We start from the raw sequence: 13,663 nt of genomic DNA, 5'->3' as shown, positions 1-13,663 counted from the left end.
CCACGATTATAACCAGCAGGAAGGTGGAGGGGGGCTATGCCAGCTGCCAGCAGGACTGGGGAGTGGGGAGGAGTAAGAGACTCTCTCCAAGTCTTCCCCAAAGCTTCCCTGCTGAAACACCCTGTGAAAGAGGGAATTATACAGAAAAAAAACAGGAAAACAGAGGTGCATAGGGTAAGCAGCCCTCCAGAGGCTCAGTACTTTTGTAAGCACAAGTGTGCAGGAGACTAATCATGGATTTAGTAATAAGAGTGGAAAAACCTGCTGTCCCACTCACTGCTCCATGTCCAAGGGTCCCAGGCATTGCATAAACCCAAAAATATCAGTAATAAATTCCTAATCTTGTTTGCACTCAATTTTTTTTTTACCAGTTTAGGAAGCAGCAAGATAGTCACCAAGGAAAGAACAGTCCTCTACCCAGAGCCAGCAGGTAAGAGCTCTTTGCAGGTGTAAGGCACTTCAGCACCTTGCTTCCTGCTCCCACAAAGTGAGTGATGAAGTCTGAATGACAGTAAACCATAGCCTCGGGTCTCTAGGTGAACACACAGGCATCCTCACTCTCTGCTGAGCATTGCAAACTGCTCTCACTGTACCCATAATGAACAGCCTTGGGGGAAGATTTTAAGAGGAGACTATGCTGGTGCTGGGTTGATGGCTAAACTAGATGATATTGAAGGTATCTTCCAACTTGGATGATTGTATGATTCTTTGATTTTGAAATTAGCCCAAAACACAGAAGGGCTGGAACCAGTTTCCAACGTCCTCAGGGAGTACTGAAACCATCCCCCAGAGATCAGTTGTTAATGTGGAAGAAGTTTCTCAGTAGCATCTTGAGCCTCACAATAATTACCAACATTAATAGCATCCATGACAGCAGATCACTGCACTGCTCATGTACAAGGATCAGAAATCTCTCCACCCACCCATCCTTTCCCCTTCTCATATATTTGCATCTAAAATTATCTGGAGAATGAAATATCTACAGCTTGGCACAAGGTCTAGCAGAACAGGCCTTAATATGGCATAAAAAAATAACAACGTGAAAACAACAATTTTGTAAGTAAATGTCATATAAAAAAAGGCAGATGAAGATTTAAGAATTAAAAAGCAAATATATGACTGAGTGTATTGTCAGGGGTGGGCAGAAGATGATGTGCATCAGGCAAAGTAGAAGGAAGAACGTTATTATTAACTGCACTTCTTATGATAGTATCTTTCAAATAATTAAGACTGCAGTCTCACTGTGGCAGGCACATATTAAAAAAATGGCCCCAGGACAATTACAGTGTAAACAGACATGAGACAAAGAATGAGGAGAAAGAGTACAATGAACCCTCAGAAAGATCAATTTAATTGAGGACAAACAGCATTAGAAGGCTGCACTATTTCTTGGCATATTGTATTTAATTAGAAAGGCACGAAGTAAAACAAGCATCAGGTTTAAACCTAACAGAATTAAACAACACGAAGAGAGAAGGAATGCAAGTTGCATGCTTTGAAGTACCTTGCTTTCATGCAGGTAGTTTTTATCACAGTGAAAAGGATTATTAGCTTTATTGCTGCTACTAACAGTGCTGAAAATTATCTGTCTTGTGGGGATGGTTTTCAGAGTGGCAATAGTCGATAACTGCAAGGGGGCTGCTGACACGCTCTCTTCTAATGCATATTGCAGAGCCCATGATGAAAAAAATATCTCTTCAGGCTTCAGCTCTGCCAAAATTTCCCTTCATGCTTATTCAAATTCCACACTTGATTTCCAGACCATGAAGAGAGCAGTTAAAACCTTTTTTTGTCTCGCCTTTTCTTATTGTGGAATATTTCACTCTCCACAACTGGATACTGTAGCATTTCAATAATTTATGTTTCAATAGCCTCAAACTGAGATCCAGTTTTCTTAGGCATTCTACTGCTGTATGTGATGGTAATTCGTGCTCCCAAAGAGCTTACAACTCTAAAGGCATAGAGCTTGAGTGAAATTTAAAAAAAAAAACACAAAAGAGCAGGATGGAAAAATTCGGCCCTATTTGCATATAATAGGAGAAGCTACAGTTGTCATTCAGGGTCTTAGCTCACCATCTATTTGGCTAATTCTGTTACTGGCATTCTTCCAATTTCATTACTACCAGCAAGGACTTCTAATGAGGATAAGGTGATATGAACTTCATATTGTGAACTGATTTAGTAAAGTTTTCTGGGTTTGCAGATGCTTACCACATGATGTCTTCTGTGAAGAAGACATGGTAATGGCAGACCTTTTTTTACATGTATGTACCACAATGACAAACAAAAACAGCAAACACATGAAATGAAACCATTCTAAGACCACAGTTAAGCACAGAAAGCTTTCAACCCAAAAGCATAAAGGTCAGGTTTCCATTGTATTTCTTCTTCCTGGACAGAAGAGGGGGAGAGGAAAGAAGGGTCACTTAGCTGTGGCCTAAAGCCTATAAGCTAAAATGTTCTGATTGTTTTTAGGCCGGAAGGACAGCTGTTTCATTTTGTACTAAATTCTGAACACAAGCACACTTTCAGTCTGAGTGTTGTTCCAGCTCCTGCTTGGATGGCTAAACAGCATCCCTCGATAGAGATGAATCCCTGGGCTCAGGAAAGAGGTCCTCAGCAAACTCCCGTGCTGTTCAGTGGCTGGCTGCCTTAGTGTGCTCCTTACAGCTGGGGAAACTCACTGCAAATGAATTTCAGCTTCTCTTTCAAAGGTTCCTGTCTCCAAACTGGACAGACGAGGTCGCAAACCCGAGGCAGAGCCTCTCCTACCAAAGAAGGCAACAAATCCAAGCATCCGAGACGCCTTCGGACTGACTGGGGCCGCTGCAGAGCCGCACACGCTGCTGACCCCTGCAGCCCCAGCTCAGCCTGCGCTGCTCGCAGTCCCGGCTGGCGACAGGGACAGGGACAGGGGTACGGACCCGCTGGAGCCAGTCCGGAGGAGGGGCACCAAGATCCTCTGAGGGCTGGAGCACCTCTCCTATGGAGACAGGCTGAGAGAGCTGGGGCTGCTCCGTCTGGAGAAGAGAGGTGTGCGGGGAGACCTCACAGTGCCGGGAACGGACTTTATGGCACGGCCTGCAGTGACAGGACAAGGGGTTATGGTTTTAAACTAAAAGAGGGTACATCTAGACTAGAGGTAGGAAGAAGTTTTTACAGGGAAAGTGGTGAAACACTGTCACAGGTTGCCCAGAGGGGTGGTGGATGCCCCCCATACCAGGAAACATTCGAGGTCAGGACACACAGGGCTCTGAGCAACCTGATCGAGTTGAAGGCGTTCTGCTCTCCTTCTTATTGGAGATGGATGAGAGTAGGCAAGCTTTGAAAATCCTTTCCAACCCAAACCCAAATTCTATGATTCTATGCCTCAACACACACACAAAGCACTCAGCGTCCACACAATCCCCGCTCGCAGCAACAAATCCTGCTGGGATGGTCCCTGGGCGCAGTGCGGACCGTGTCCCGGCTGCGGCGCCCACACGCACGGCAGCGCAGCAAAGGCACACCGGGAGCCCACACAGCGAGGCAGGGCAACAGCAGCTCCCGACAGCCGCGCACACAGCACCGGGCACGACACGTGTGCCGGCCTGGAAATGCGGGAGCCCGCAGGGACCGGGCACGGGGGCACCGGGACATCGGGACACAGGGACCCCGCCCGCAGCCCCACACCCACGGGCACGCGCGGGAGTGGACAAGGACCAGAGGCGCGGTCGCAGGAAGAGGAAGAGGAGGAGCGGGAGGAAAAGGAAAGGGGAGAGGCGGGGCGTTCCGCAACTTCCCGGCTGCGCGGGCTGGTCCCTCGGCTGATTCGGCGGGCCGGGGCCGGCGGTTCGGCTCGGCTCGGTCCGGCCCGGCCGGCAGGTAAGAGAGGGTCACAGGGAGCCACGCACACGGGCACGGCACAGGCAGGCGCAGCCAGGAATGTGGCCACGACAGGGCACGGTCACACACCCACCTACAGCCTTTCTTTCTTCCCTGTTTGTAGCAGGGACACCCACGGGAAGCAGCCCCGCTCCTGTGACAGCCGCCCAGCACGGGAAGCGCGGCTGCTCCCGCGGCTCCCAGTACGGCCGGATCTGCCCGCTCCTTATCAATATTTCTTTAAAATAAACTACTGATTTATAAATCAGTAGCTGTCAAAGGCAAGCCAGGCTCCTCTGAATGGAAGATAAATTTAATTATGTCATTCAGTAATGGAGCAGTGATGCTCAGATTGCGGACCAAGCCTGCAGTGCATGATCCAGAGCTGGTTTGTGAAACCATTAATAAAAAATAAGGACATCGCAGTTTTTGTTGCACTGATGATATACAAAGATACTTGGCTGTTGGCAGTGGGTGTTCAGTCATAGTGCTGTTGTCACAGCCAGACAAAAAGCTGTTTTCACAGGGGTCCGGAGTGGGCAGTGGCAGAGCCCAGGGCAGGAAGGGACAGTAGCACTACCAGCTGGTCTTAGCCTGCTGTGGAAATCCTGTTACTTCTGTGCCCTGGCTTGAACTCTGGATCCAGCTCTTATCAGACTGCCCTGTTCATGAACTCATCTGGTTCCTTCTTGAAGCAGTTTGCATGGACATTGTCCCTACTGCTGAGGTATGAAGTCCATTCCAAGCTCCAGACTGTCCCATTTTCAGAATAAGTTATTCACAGGCAAGTAATTTTATTTGTTCCTGTGCCAACACTGCTTAGAATTATAAATAGCTTTTTATCCTTGTTGATGGTTTACACCTTTCCCATGTGTATGTATGCACATGGATGCATGTTTACACAGTGTCATAGATGTCTATGCATGAATGTATTTATAGAGCAGAGTCACATTCCCTCCTGGGCAAAAGAGGTCTCACTCTTGCCAACTCCTCTGGTATGACATGTGTTTGGTTTCCTGCATCATCCTTGTCTTCTCCTGTAATGGCTCCCTTTTAAACGTAAAATAGGAAAACCACAGAGAGTACTCACAGTTTGCTCTTTATTTCCAAAGTTTTTTGCAGCTGTTAGAAAACAGACGATTTCTGAAGGTCTGAACAAAATGCTAATAATGGTCAGTTGCACCAAAATTGCCAGGGGGATTTCATGAACCGGGGAAGAAAATGGGAAAAAAGTCCAGTGGAAGAAGTGTCTCAAAGATGAGTTTCAGTAGTCTTCAAGCAAGGGTATATTTTGAAGCATGTTTGGATGTTTATAGCTTTGTGAGCACCGTGTCAGGGTATATGCCTGTAACTATTTAGATTTAAATTTGAAACTGTGGAGAAAGGAACTAGAAGTATTTGATTCTTTGAAGTAGCTCAGGCTCAGATTTTAAGATACTGAAGGTAACATCAACTCGTACATTTTGCTTTTTTGTCAGATTTTCTCTCTGGGTTAAATCCCTTTGTTACTGTAAAATGACTGTTAATTGCTCATTCCTTATAGTAGCACCATATATCATTTTAAAAGAGTAGTTACAAACACTAAGGTTTACTGAAATGGAGTCAAGTCTTTCTAATATAAGAATATGACTGATGGGTAACTTGTTTTTCCTTCTTCCTCAGAATGACTGCCTTGTGCACAATGAAACATTTATGTCAAGCAACCAGAAATGAGAACAGATATGCAAAAAGGTTCTTTGGTACTCTTCTGACACAGTCAACACAGAAGTGGCTCTTTTCTCCATTCTGGATAGTGGTACCTGACTCTAGGAAGTCAGCTGTGTTTGAGCTTACTCAGCCATTTTGTACAGATGAAAAATCTCGTGCACAACCAAAAAGTAAAGCAGCATTTGGAAGTGTTGGGCGAAGAATTCCCTATCGTATTTTGCACGTAATCAGCCAGGATGGGGAGAGCTTAGGAAACATGCACCGAGCAGATGCACTCAGACTTATGGATGAACGTGGCCTGAAACTGGTTCTGCTTCGTGAGAATGTAGAACCTCCAGTTTACAGACTAATGACTGGACAGCAGATTCATGAAGAACAGCTTAAACGTGCAGAGAAGAAAAAATCAAGTCCAAAGCCAGGTATGTGCACTGTAAACAGTACAATACTGAGGACTTTGAAAAATGCTGCATTAAAAGTGGTTTCAGCAGATTAAATCCTCTTACTTGTATTTGTGTAAATCCAAAGCAATGTCACTGCAGTCCACGCTATTAAGGATTTACAGTGGTGAAAATAAAATTTTGGATTAGTCCAGTCTTCCACAGAGAAGCCTTCTATTGCCTTCTCAGGATTTGCTATTTTGGCATCTACTGACTTGTTAAAAAAACCTTTATTTGAATGAATATAACTAGGCTCTGGTTCCATAAGACTTATTGAATTTCTGTTCTTTTTACTAAGGCATAGAGTGACAGGCAGTTTTTACAAACTAAAGACCAGATACACCGATATAATTATATGGCTTGTCACCAGTAGTCATGAAACACTCTCTTCCTCATTTGCTGCTAAGAAGACAAAGTCTGGAGCCCTTTCTTGCACAGAGTAAGAGAACCTTTTCAATATTGAACACTTTTCAGTTTTTGGTTTTTTTTTTCTTAATACTGCCTGCTCCAGCAGTTTAACAAACTGAGTTTGGCAAAGAGGTTTTAGAAAAGGCATGACCTTGTATCCTCTCATATCCTCAGGCTCACGAAGATAGCTGTGCTGTGGGTAGAGTTCTGATTTTACAGGGGGGCATTATTGTGGTAATGAGTTGCTCTGTTCAAGAAACCACAAAAATACTATTCAGATGGTAACTGCTTTAGAGAGGCTGGAAGGAGGAAGAGACTGTAGATTGTTCAAATATATGACAAGGCATCGTTGTACTTCCAGTTCAATATTGCACTTCACCGTTCAATAAAGTGGGCTTGAGATGAAGAGCTGTCTAACGTCAAAGCTTTTACCTTCAGCTGTCCTATGTGCAGAACACAGGAATTTGCACACTAAGTCTTTAATTCCAGATCCAATGCTTACCTGTTTGCTAGACCTACATTGTAGATCATATGAACAAGACTGTAATTAAAAATACTTTAAGCCTTCTGACCCTGAAAAGATTTCCCTGTGTGCCTCAAACATGCATTCAGTCTCCCAGTTAGGGCAGTGAGTATCAGTAGCCACCCTCTAAGGTGAGTGTGGTGCATGCTGAGACAATGAGATCGGGGTGTTCTGAGAAAGCAGCATGGGAGGAGGGAGTCGAGCAGACAAAGCACCATAAGCTGATAAAAGAGAGTAATTAGTACAGGTTTGTCAAATGTTAAGCCAATACAGTTTCAGTTCTGTTTTAAACAGGAGTGGTTCAGAAGGAGTTATCCTTTTCTTCAGCTATTGCCAAGAACGACTTAGAGACCAAGACTAAACAGATAGCACAGTGGATTGAAAAGAGACACCATGTTAAAGTTACCATCCGGCAAGCAAAAGGTAGCAGTACAGACATGGTAAGTGCACTCCTGAAAGCTGGACCAGTCAATGTCATTAAACAGCTGCTGCTGTACTGACCTTCCCTATTTGGTACTGCCACGATTTTTGGTATGTCAGTGGAGATCTAGGTCCTGTGCAAGTAGTGGTTGCCTGCCTTAAGCTGCTCCTGCTCACCCACTAAAAACTTTTAAGTGAGGTTCAAAAGAAAATTGTATTTTAGCTGGATTATTTCACAAACTCTTCTTCTGGAGCTGCACTTGTGCTACTTTTGCTAAGATTAGTTGTCCACTCCTACATGAAAAACTATTGGTGTTCCAAGACTAGCAAAGTGAACATCTCTAAAAATGTTAAGGAGCTGATGGCAACTTCCTAGTATAACTGCAGGGCCTTGAGACTTCACTGTCATTCACACAAATGGATTTTTTCTAGATATTCTGCATAAGACTTTTTTTTTCCTTGTAATGTCTGTAGTGAATTAAGTTTCCCTGATAATTTCCTCTAAATTGCTGGAGAAAATTGTGATAGTACTCCATCCAGAAAGAACAAAACTTTTTATAGGAAGTTAAACTCACAGGGAAAGGGTGACAGGAAAAACTGATTATGGGAGGGAACAGAACATTTCATGACATAACCCTGCTTTACATTGTCCTTAAAAGGCTTAATAATGAAGTTAGGAATTCAGTGTGTTACATGAATGCAGTTACCACTCAGTTCAATACTACCAGGCCCTGCTAATCTTAGAACAATACTACCCCTTAGGAAAAAAGCCTCATATAATAGTGTATCTGAATCTAGAGGAGGAGGAGGGTGGAGAGGAGTCAGATGCAGACCACTCTCATGGACACCCTTAAAGAGCAAAACACTGTGAGTCAGCAGTACAGCCTAAATGTTAGGAAATGGCTGAATCCTGCTCTAGTGACTTGCCTAAACCTGCTCATGAGTAAAGAACAGTTAGGAAAGGACAAACTGAAGTGCTTGTTTCAGCTAATAGCTAAACTAAGCAGATCATTTTATTATAGGGCAGCTTGAAATATTTTCTGCCTGTATTTATGCATTCATTTAGTTCCATTTTTCTCCTCCTTTTTAGTTCATGCTTTTTGATCAAATTTTGGAGACTGTGTCTGAGAAAGCCACTTATCTTTCCAAGCCAAAAGTTGCTAGAGAAGGAGTGAGTACCTGTATTTTGAGGCACATGTCTGACAAAGAGTTGAAAGAACACCAGAAGATGGAAATCAAGAAAAACAATACAGTAAAGAAAGATGAAAACAAAGATCTGAAGTCAAATGAGTTACATCAGTGACTTTCTGAAGCGGTGTAAACAATATATTTATTTAAAAAATAAAAAATATTAATTTTAGTTAAAGTTATTGTTGAGTTCTGTACTGGTCATTCCATGAAGAACACTGTCTAGGTTAACCTTTGCTACAGAGTCCGAATTTCAACAGCTGGTATTCCATTTTCCACAAGCTTATCCACCGTCTTGCTTTTCATCACAACCTCATCCTTTCCTTCCTCCTTCCTTTCCTTTTGCGTTTTAGGAGGAATGTAGCCACTGAGACGAGAGGCTAAGCTCCTCTTGGGACGAGAACGCTTTGCCTGGCAGAAACAGATCCAGAATTAGTAAATTTAACCTATCTGTGGAGCAAAGACTACTGTTGTGGTGGGGAAAAAAGAAATCACTGTACAGGCTAGGACTGCATTAGCTAAAGGAGCTTCATATATTAAGAATCTCACAAATTACCTAGGTATTTGACCTGTTTTCCTGCTTGAAGTCACGTTCTAAAACAGGTAATGTTTACCCTCCTCTGCAGTGATAGGGTTGGGGTGAGAAGACTTTTCCAAGAGTTTAACTTACTTTCAAGTTAAGCTTTCTCTTCTCGGGATCATGTACAACTGCATGCCTTGCTAGGCTCTGCTACAGTTACAAAGATCAGGGAAGAGAAAAAAAAGGAGTTAAGTTTATCATTTCAGATAATGAGGTTCAGTTAAGAACAGTTAAAAAAAAATACCTTCATTGCAAACACTTTTCCACAGCCTGGATAATCACAAGAGAAGGGTTTCTTCTCCTCATGAAAAGAGAGGATATGGCTTTGAAGGTTAAATAAAGTTGTGTAAGTTCTTCCACATCCTTCTCTGGGACAGCGGCAGACTTCTCTCTCCACAGCATGTGTTTTTTGATGCTGCTTGAGGTAATCCTTCCGTTTAAAAGTTTTGTTACATTCACTGCAAACTATTGGCTCTAAGTAGGAGAAACAAAGGCAGAGTATAAATTAACAATTTCTTACAGAAGCTCCGAATCAAAGCCTAGTGATCTATTAGAACAATGCTAAAATCAACAGGAAATGTAAGGAGCTGAGACACTTCAGGAGGATAATGCACTATGAATTATCCAGATCTGAAATCCTACATAAAACAATTTTTGTTAACTGCATCACAAAGTTAAGATAGTATATTGAGCAGCATTTTCATCAAAGGTCTAGCTGGAGTGCAAGCCACTGTACCAATAAAGTTAGACAAGCTTGGGACACAAAAGCTGATGAAATGAGTACAGCAAGGCCTCCTCTTCAGATCAGCATCTGGTTTCCTATTTGTATCATAAGTTTACAAAAGCATTTGAATTTACCTGTATGACTGACTTTATTATGCTTCAGCAGCTCTGTCCAAGTTTTTCCGATATATGAGCAGTTTTCCTTCTTGCATGCATAGCCTGTTGGGCCGGACAGATGTTTACAATCACAAAGGGTCTGGCAAACAGTCCAGTTTTACAAGCGGGAACTCCACACTTCTAGCATTTGAAAATCAAAGCCAGTTATTCCTTGTCTCCTCCCATACTGCACAGGATTAGGATAAGAGACAATGAACAATCAACAAAATTCAGAGCAAGAGAATATCCTAACAGTTTTAAGTAAGAAACCTTGTATCACTGACACCAATTGTTCAAAGAGGATGTGGAAGCCCTACCCCTGGAACCATTCCACACCACTGGATGCAGTCCTCAACAACCTGATGTAACTGGCCCTGCCTTGAGCAGGGAGCTGGACCAGATGACCTCCTGAGATCCTTTCTGACCTAAATGATTTTATGAAACTCCCTCTCCTTGTTTCAGTAAAGCTACTTCCTCCCAGCCATACACTTTCTCTCAAATAGATGAAGCATATATTACTTAGTAGCATATTATTACTTCTATATAAATATTTGTCCTGCATAATAAAAATAAATACTAACCATACAGTAATATTCCAGAGTCTAAAGAGATTCTGCCATTCTATCACGCAAGCAGGAACCACAGAAAGTCAATTTAAATCCAGGACTGGAATGCTCAAAAACCAACGAACAAGCATTGTCTTAAAAAAAGGCAATCACAGTACAAATCACAGCCTTCTGGGTACTCTTCCTAGTCTGTTGGGTTTAATTTAGTTTTTTCCTGTCACTGGAAAGCTGGTTATCTCTCAGTGAAAGAATGGATAGGAGGGCAGCAGGATTAGCTCAAACATATATGGTCACATCATGATGACTTCACTTAAAAGCCTCTCACATAGGTTCATTAATAACTAAAAATATACGTGGTTCTGCCAAGGCTCCATAGGAAATTTGTAGCAGAATTGGCAACTGATCCTAAGCTCTGGACGTCTAGGCTAATCCCTTAACCATCAGCCCATCTCCAAAAGATGCATTATTTGCAAAGAAGCACCTCAAGAGAAGAAATAACTCCTGAAGGAATCCTGAGCTCTGCTCAGACTGCCACAAACACACCATACCTGAACACTGCAATGCCCCACAGTTATATCCCACTTCACTATTCAAAACAGGTGTTCTTGTCTTGTCTGGATCATTAGGCCCAGAACACTTCCAGATCTGTCATGCATTCCATGCATACTCAGCACTGGAAGCAGTCCTTTTTCCTTTGCTGAAACATAACTTAAAAAGCAAAACCACTTTTACCTTCATGTATCTTCTCATGCCGCTTTAGTCGACTTGGAGTAGAGAAACACTTTCCACATCCTTCTTTATTACATCTAGGTACAAAATAGCAGTGGTTTAATTTCTTTCACCGTATCTATGTATTTTTTGTCATGTCAAGAACAACTAAAATGAACAAAATAATCCAAGTTTCCCTTTGCCTACAGATCTGTGTATCTGTACCCCCTACCTTGTAAGAGTAAATTCCGTATTAGTTTTTTTAATCAACTTGGATGACTTTGACAGTTAGAACTATAATGTGATTTCCAAATATACAGCAAGGTGAGCTTTAGCTGAAGAGTCAAGCCTTGTATCATCCCTACACAGGCTCTCCAAACATAAAAGAAGGACAGAAAGTGGAAGGTTTAAGTGGCTTGTACAGAACCAGCAGAGCACTGACATTTCTGTCTGTCATCCAACCATAGTAGGGCATTTTCACCGAACTGGAATGAACACTCATGTTAAGTGTGACCCACCTGTAAGAAATACAAGACTGAACTTTGATTTTAGCAGATCTGTAGTAACAGTGATATGGTACCCAAATGGAGTTGCAATGCACAGCTTCCAAGATTAGTGTCCAAGTCTCTCCCCTTTTTCTAGGTACTACTCACATCAATGTCAGCCAAGTCACTGCTTCTTACATAAACAAAGCTGCATTTTTCATTACTGTGCAAGCTCTTATGCTTGTATTTCAAACTATGAACTAAAAACTAGGGGGTAGAGGGGTGTTGTGTTATTTTTGTATAAAACTGCTGGAATGCTGAAGTTACAGAGCACCAAGATTGTTGATCAAAACAGATCACTGAGCAAAGAACTAGTATAAGAAATACACTTGCAGCTCTGACTACAAACTGATTTATTTTTTTTACTGCCACATCAATGAAAAGGCTGAGAAAATGCACCTATTTTCATCTACAGTGTTTAAGTGTTAAAGTATTAAAGTATTAAAATTATCCACATACTTGAAGGGAGGTTCATTGGTGTGGTGACACTGATGAACTTTAAGTTGCTGATGCTTCTTGAAAGACTTGTTACAGCCTTCAAAGTCACACTATTGAGGAAATTAAGTTATCATTAGAGGCCAAAAAATAACAGTTCAGTTCACGGTCTTGCTGATATCCCAGTCACGGTATTTGAACTTATACAAGTACCACAAGCCTCCACTGTACAGTACAAAGGTAATTACTCACCACATATTGCTTTTGCTGATTTTGATGCTTGCGCTCAAGATGCTTCTTCATGTTTGATTTTGTTCCAAATTTCTCATTGCACCCATCAGCTGTGCACCTGCAAATGAACTGCATTTTTTATTACTGCTGTCAGTGACTTGTTCCCTAGGCAGATACAGAAATCACTGTACAAGAAAAACACACAAGAATTACTGAGACCCACAACTCAAATACAGAAGTTTGCTTTGAAGACACTAAAAGCCAAGAGCCTAAGTTAGCTTTTTAATAATGTATTCTTGGGGGAGATTTACCCATTCCTTTAAATATTTGTTACAGATCACTGTCAGAAGAGGGTCAACGTTTGATCCCACACAGTGTGCGCACTGTTATGGCAGTGCCCATGACACCAAAGGCATGCATGCCCTGTACCACCGCCCTGCTTAAGAAGTAAAATCGTGGGCCTTACTCGAAAGGCTTTTCCCCGGTGTGCGTGAGGAGGTGTCGGGCGCGGTGGAAGTCCCTCGTGAACCCTTTGCCGCAGCCTTCATAATCGCAAACATACGGCCTCTGAAAGAGAAGAGCTGTTCCAGGGGCTGGGCCGCCGTCAGCGGGATGCCCCGGCCACAGCTCGCAGCCGCCGGGTGTTGTGGCCCACCCGAGGAGGTGACGCGGCCTGCCCGGTCCCCGCGGGGTCCCAGCGCGGCGCCCACCCTCGGTCACACGTACCCCTCCCTCCCTGCCAGCCGGCGCGGCTCACCTCGCCCGTGTGCCGGCAGAGGTGGGCGGACAGCCGCCAGGCCTTGTTGAAGGTGGCGTCGCAGCCGGGGAAGGAGCAGATGTACGGACGGAAGGGGACAGCGCTCCCGCTGCCGCCGCCATCCCCCTGCGCGCCGGCCATGGCGGAGGGCACGTGACCGGGCGGGCGGGCGGCGCGTGCTCGGTGAGGCGGGGCCGTGGGCCGGGCCCGGGCCCCGGGGGGCTCTGAGGGAGCTGCGGGGCCCCGTCCCGAGCGAGACACGGAGGGCGGGGAGCTCCCACACGGAGTCGCTGAATAGCCTGACTTGGAAAGCACCCGCCGGCATCGTCGAGTCCAGCTCCTGGCCCAGCACAGGACCATCCCCAAGAGTCACACCATGTACCTGAGAGAGTTGTCCCATCGCTTCTTGAACCCT

General features: G+C 43.9%; 2 protein-coding genes across 4 annotated transcripts; one reads left to right on the top strand and one right to left on the bottom strand.

The window, feature by feature from the left end:
* Nucleotides 1-3,748: 3,748 nt before the first annotated feature.
* On the top strand, nt 3,749-8,729 carry MTIF3 (mitochondrial translational initiation factor 3). 3 transcript variants are annotated; one of them, XM_014879706.2, is made up of 4 exons: nt 3,749-3,864; nt 5,527-5,990; nt 7,234-7,379; nt 8,450-8,729. In XM_014879706.2, exons 2-4 carry the CDS (start codon nt 5,528-5,530, stop codon nt 8,660-8,662), a joined length of 822 nt encoding a protein of 273 aa, XP_014735192.1. In that variant the 5' UTR covers nt 3,749-3,864; nt 5,527; the 3' UTR covers nt 8,663-8,729. The 3 variants fall into 3 exon arrangements, with proteins under 3 accessions (XP_014735192.1, XP_014735189.2, XP_014735191.1); XM_014879703.2 differs by lacking the exon at nt 3,749-3,864 and adding an exon at nt 4,422-4,591; XM_014879705.2 differs by lacking the exon at nt 3,749-3,864 and adding an exon at nt 4,520-4,648.
* On the bottom strand, nt 8,664-13,402 carry GTF3A (general transcription factor IIIA). Its single transcript, XM_014879641.2, has 9 exons — nt 13,249-13,402; nt 12,958-13,058; nt 12,513-12,609; nt 12,285-12,373; nt 11,305-11,378; nt 9,986-10,069; nt 9,372-9,601; nt 9,218-9,277; nt 8,664-8,958 (listed from the first exon to the last, which is right to left on the bottom strand). Exons 1-9 carry the CDS (start codon nt 13,387-13,389, stop codon nt 8,785-8,787), a joined length of 1,050 nt encoding a protein of 349 aa, XP_014735127.1. The 5' UTR covers nt 13,390-13,402; the 3' UTR covers nt 8,664-8,784.
* Between the last annotated feature and the right edge of the window lie 261 nt (nt 13,403-13,663).

This window comes from Sturnus vulgaris, chromosome 2 (assembly GCF_052056855.1).
Source record: "Sturnus vulgaris isolate bStuVul1 chromosome 2, bStuVul1.hap1, whole genome shotgun sequence".
Classification (NCBI taxonomy): domain Eukaryota; kingdom Metazoa; phylum Chordata; class Aves; order Passeriformes; family Sturnidae; genus Sturnus; species Sturnus vulgaris.
Note: the sequence above shows the minus strand (reverse complement) of the source record. Positions and strands in the feature narration are given on the sequence as shown.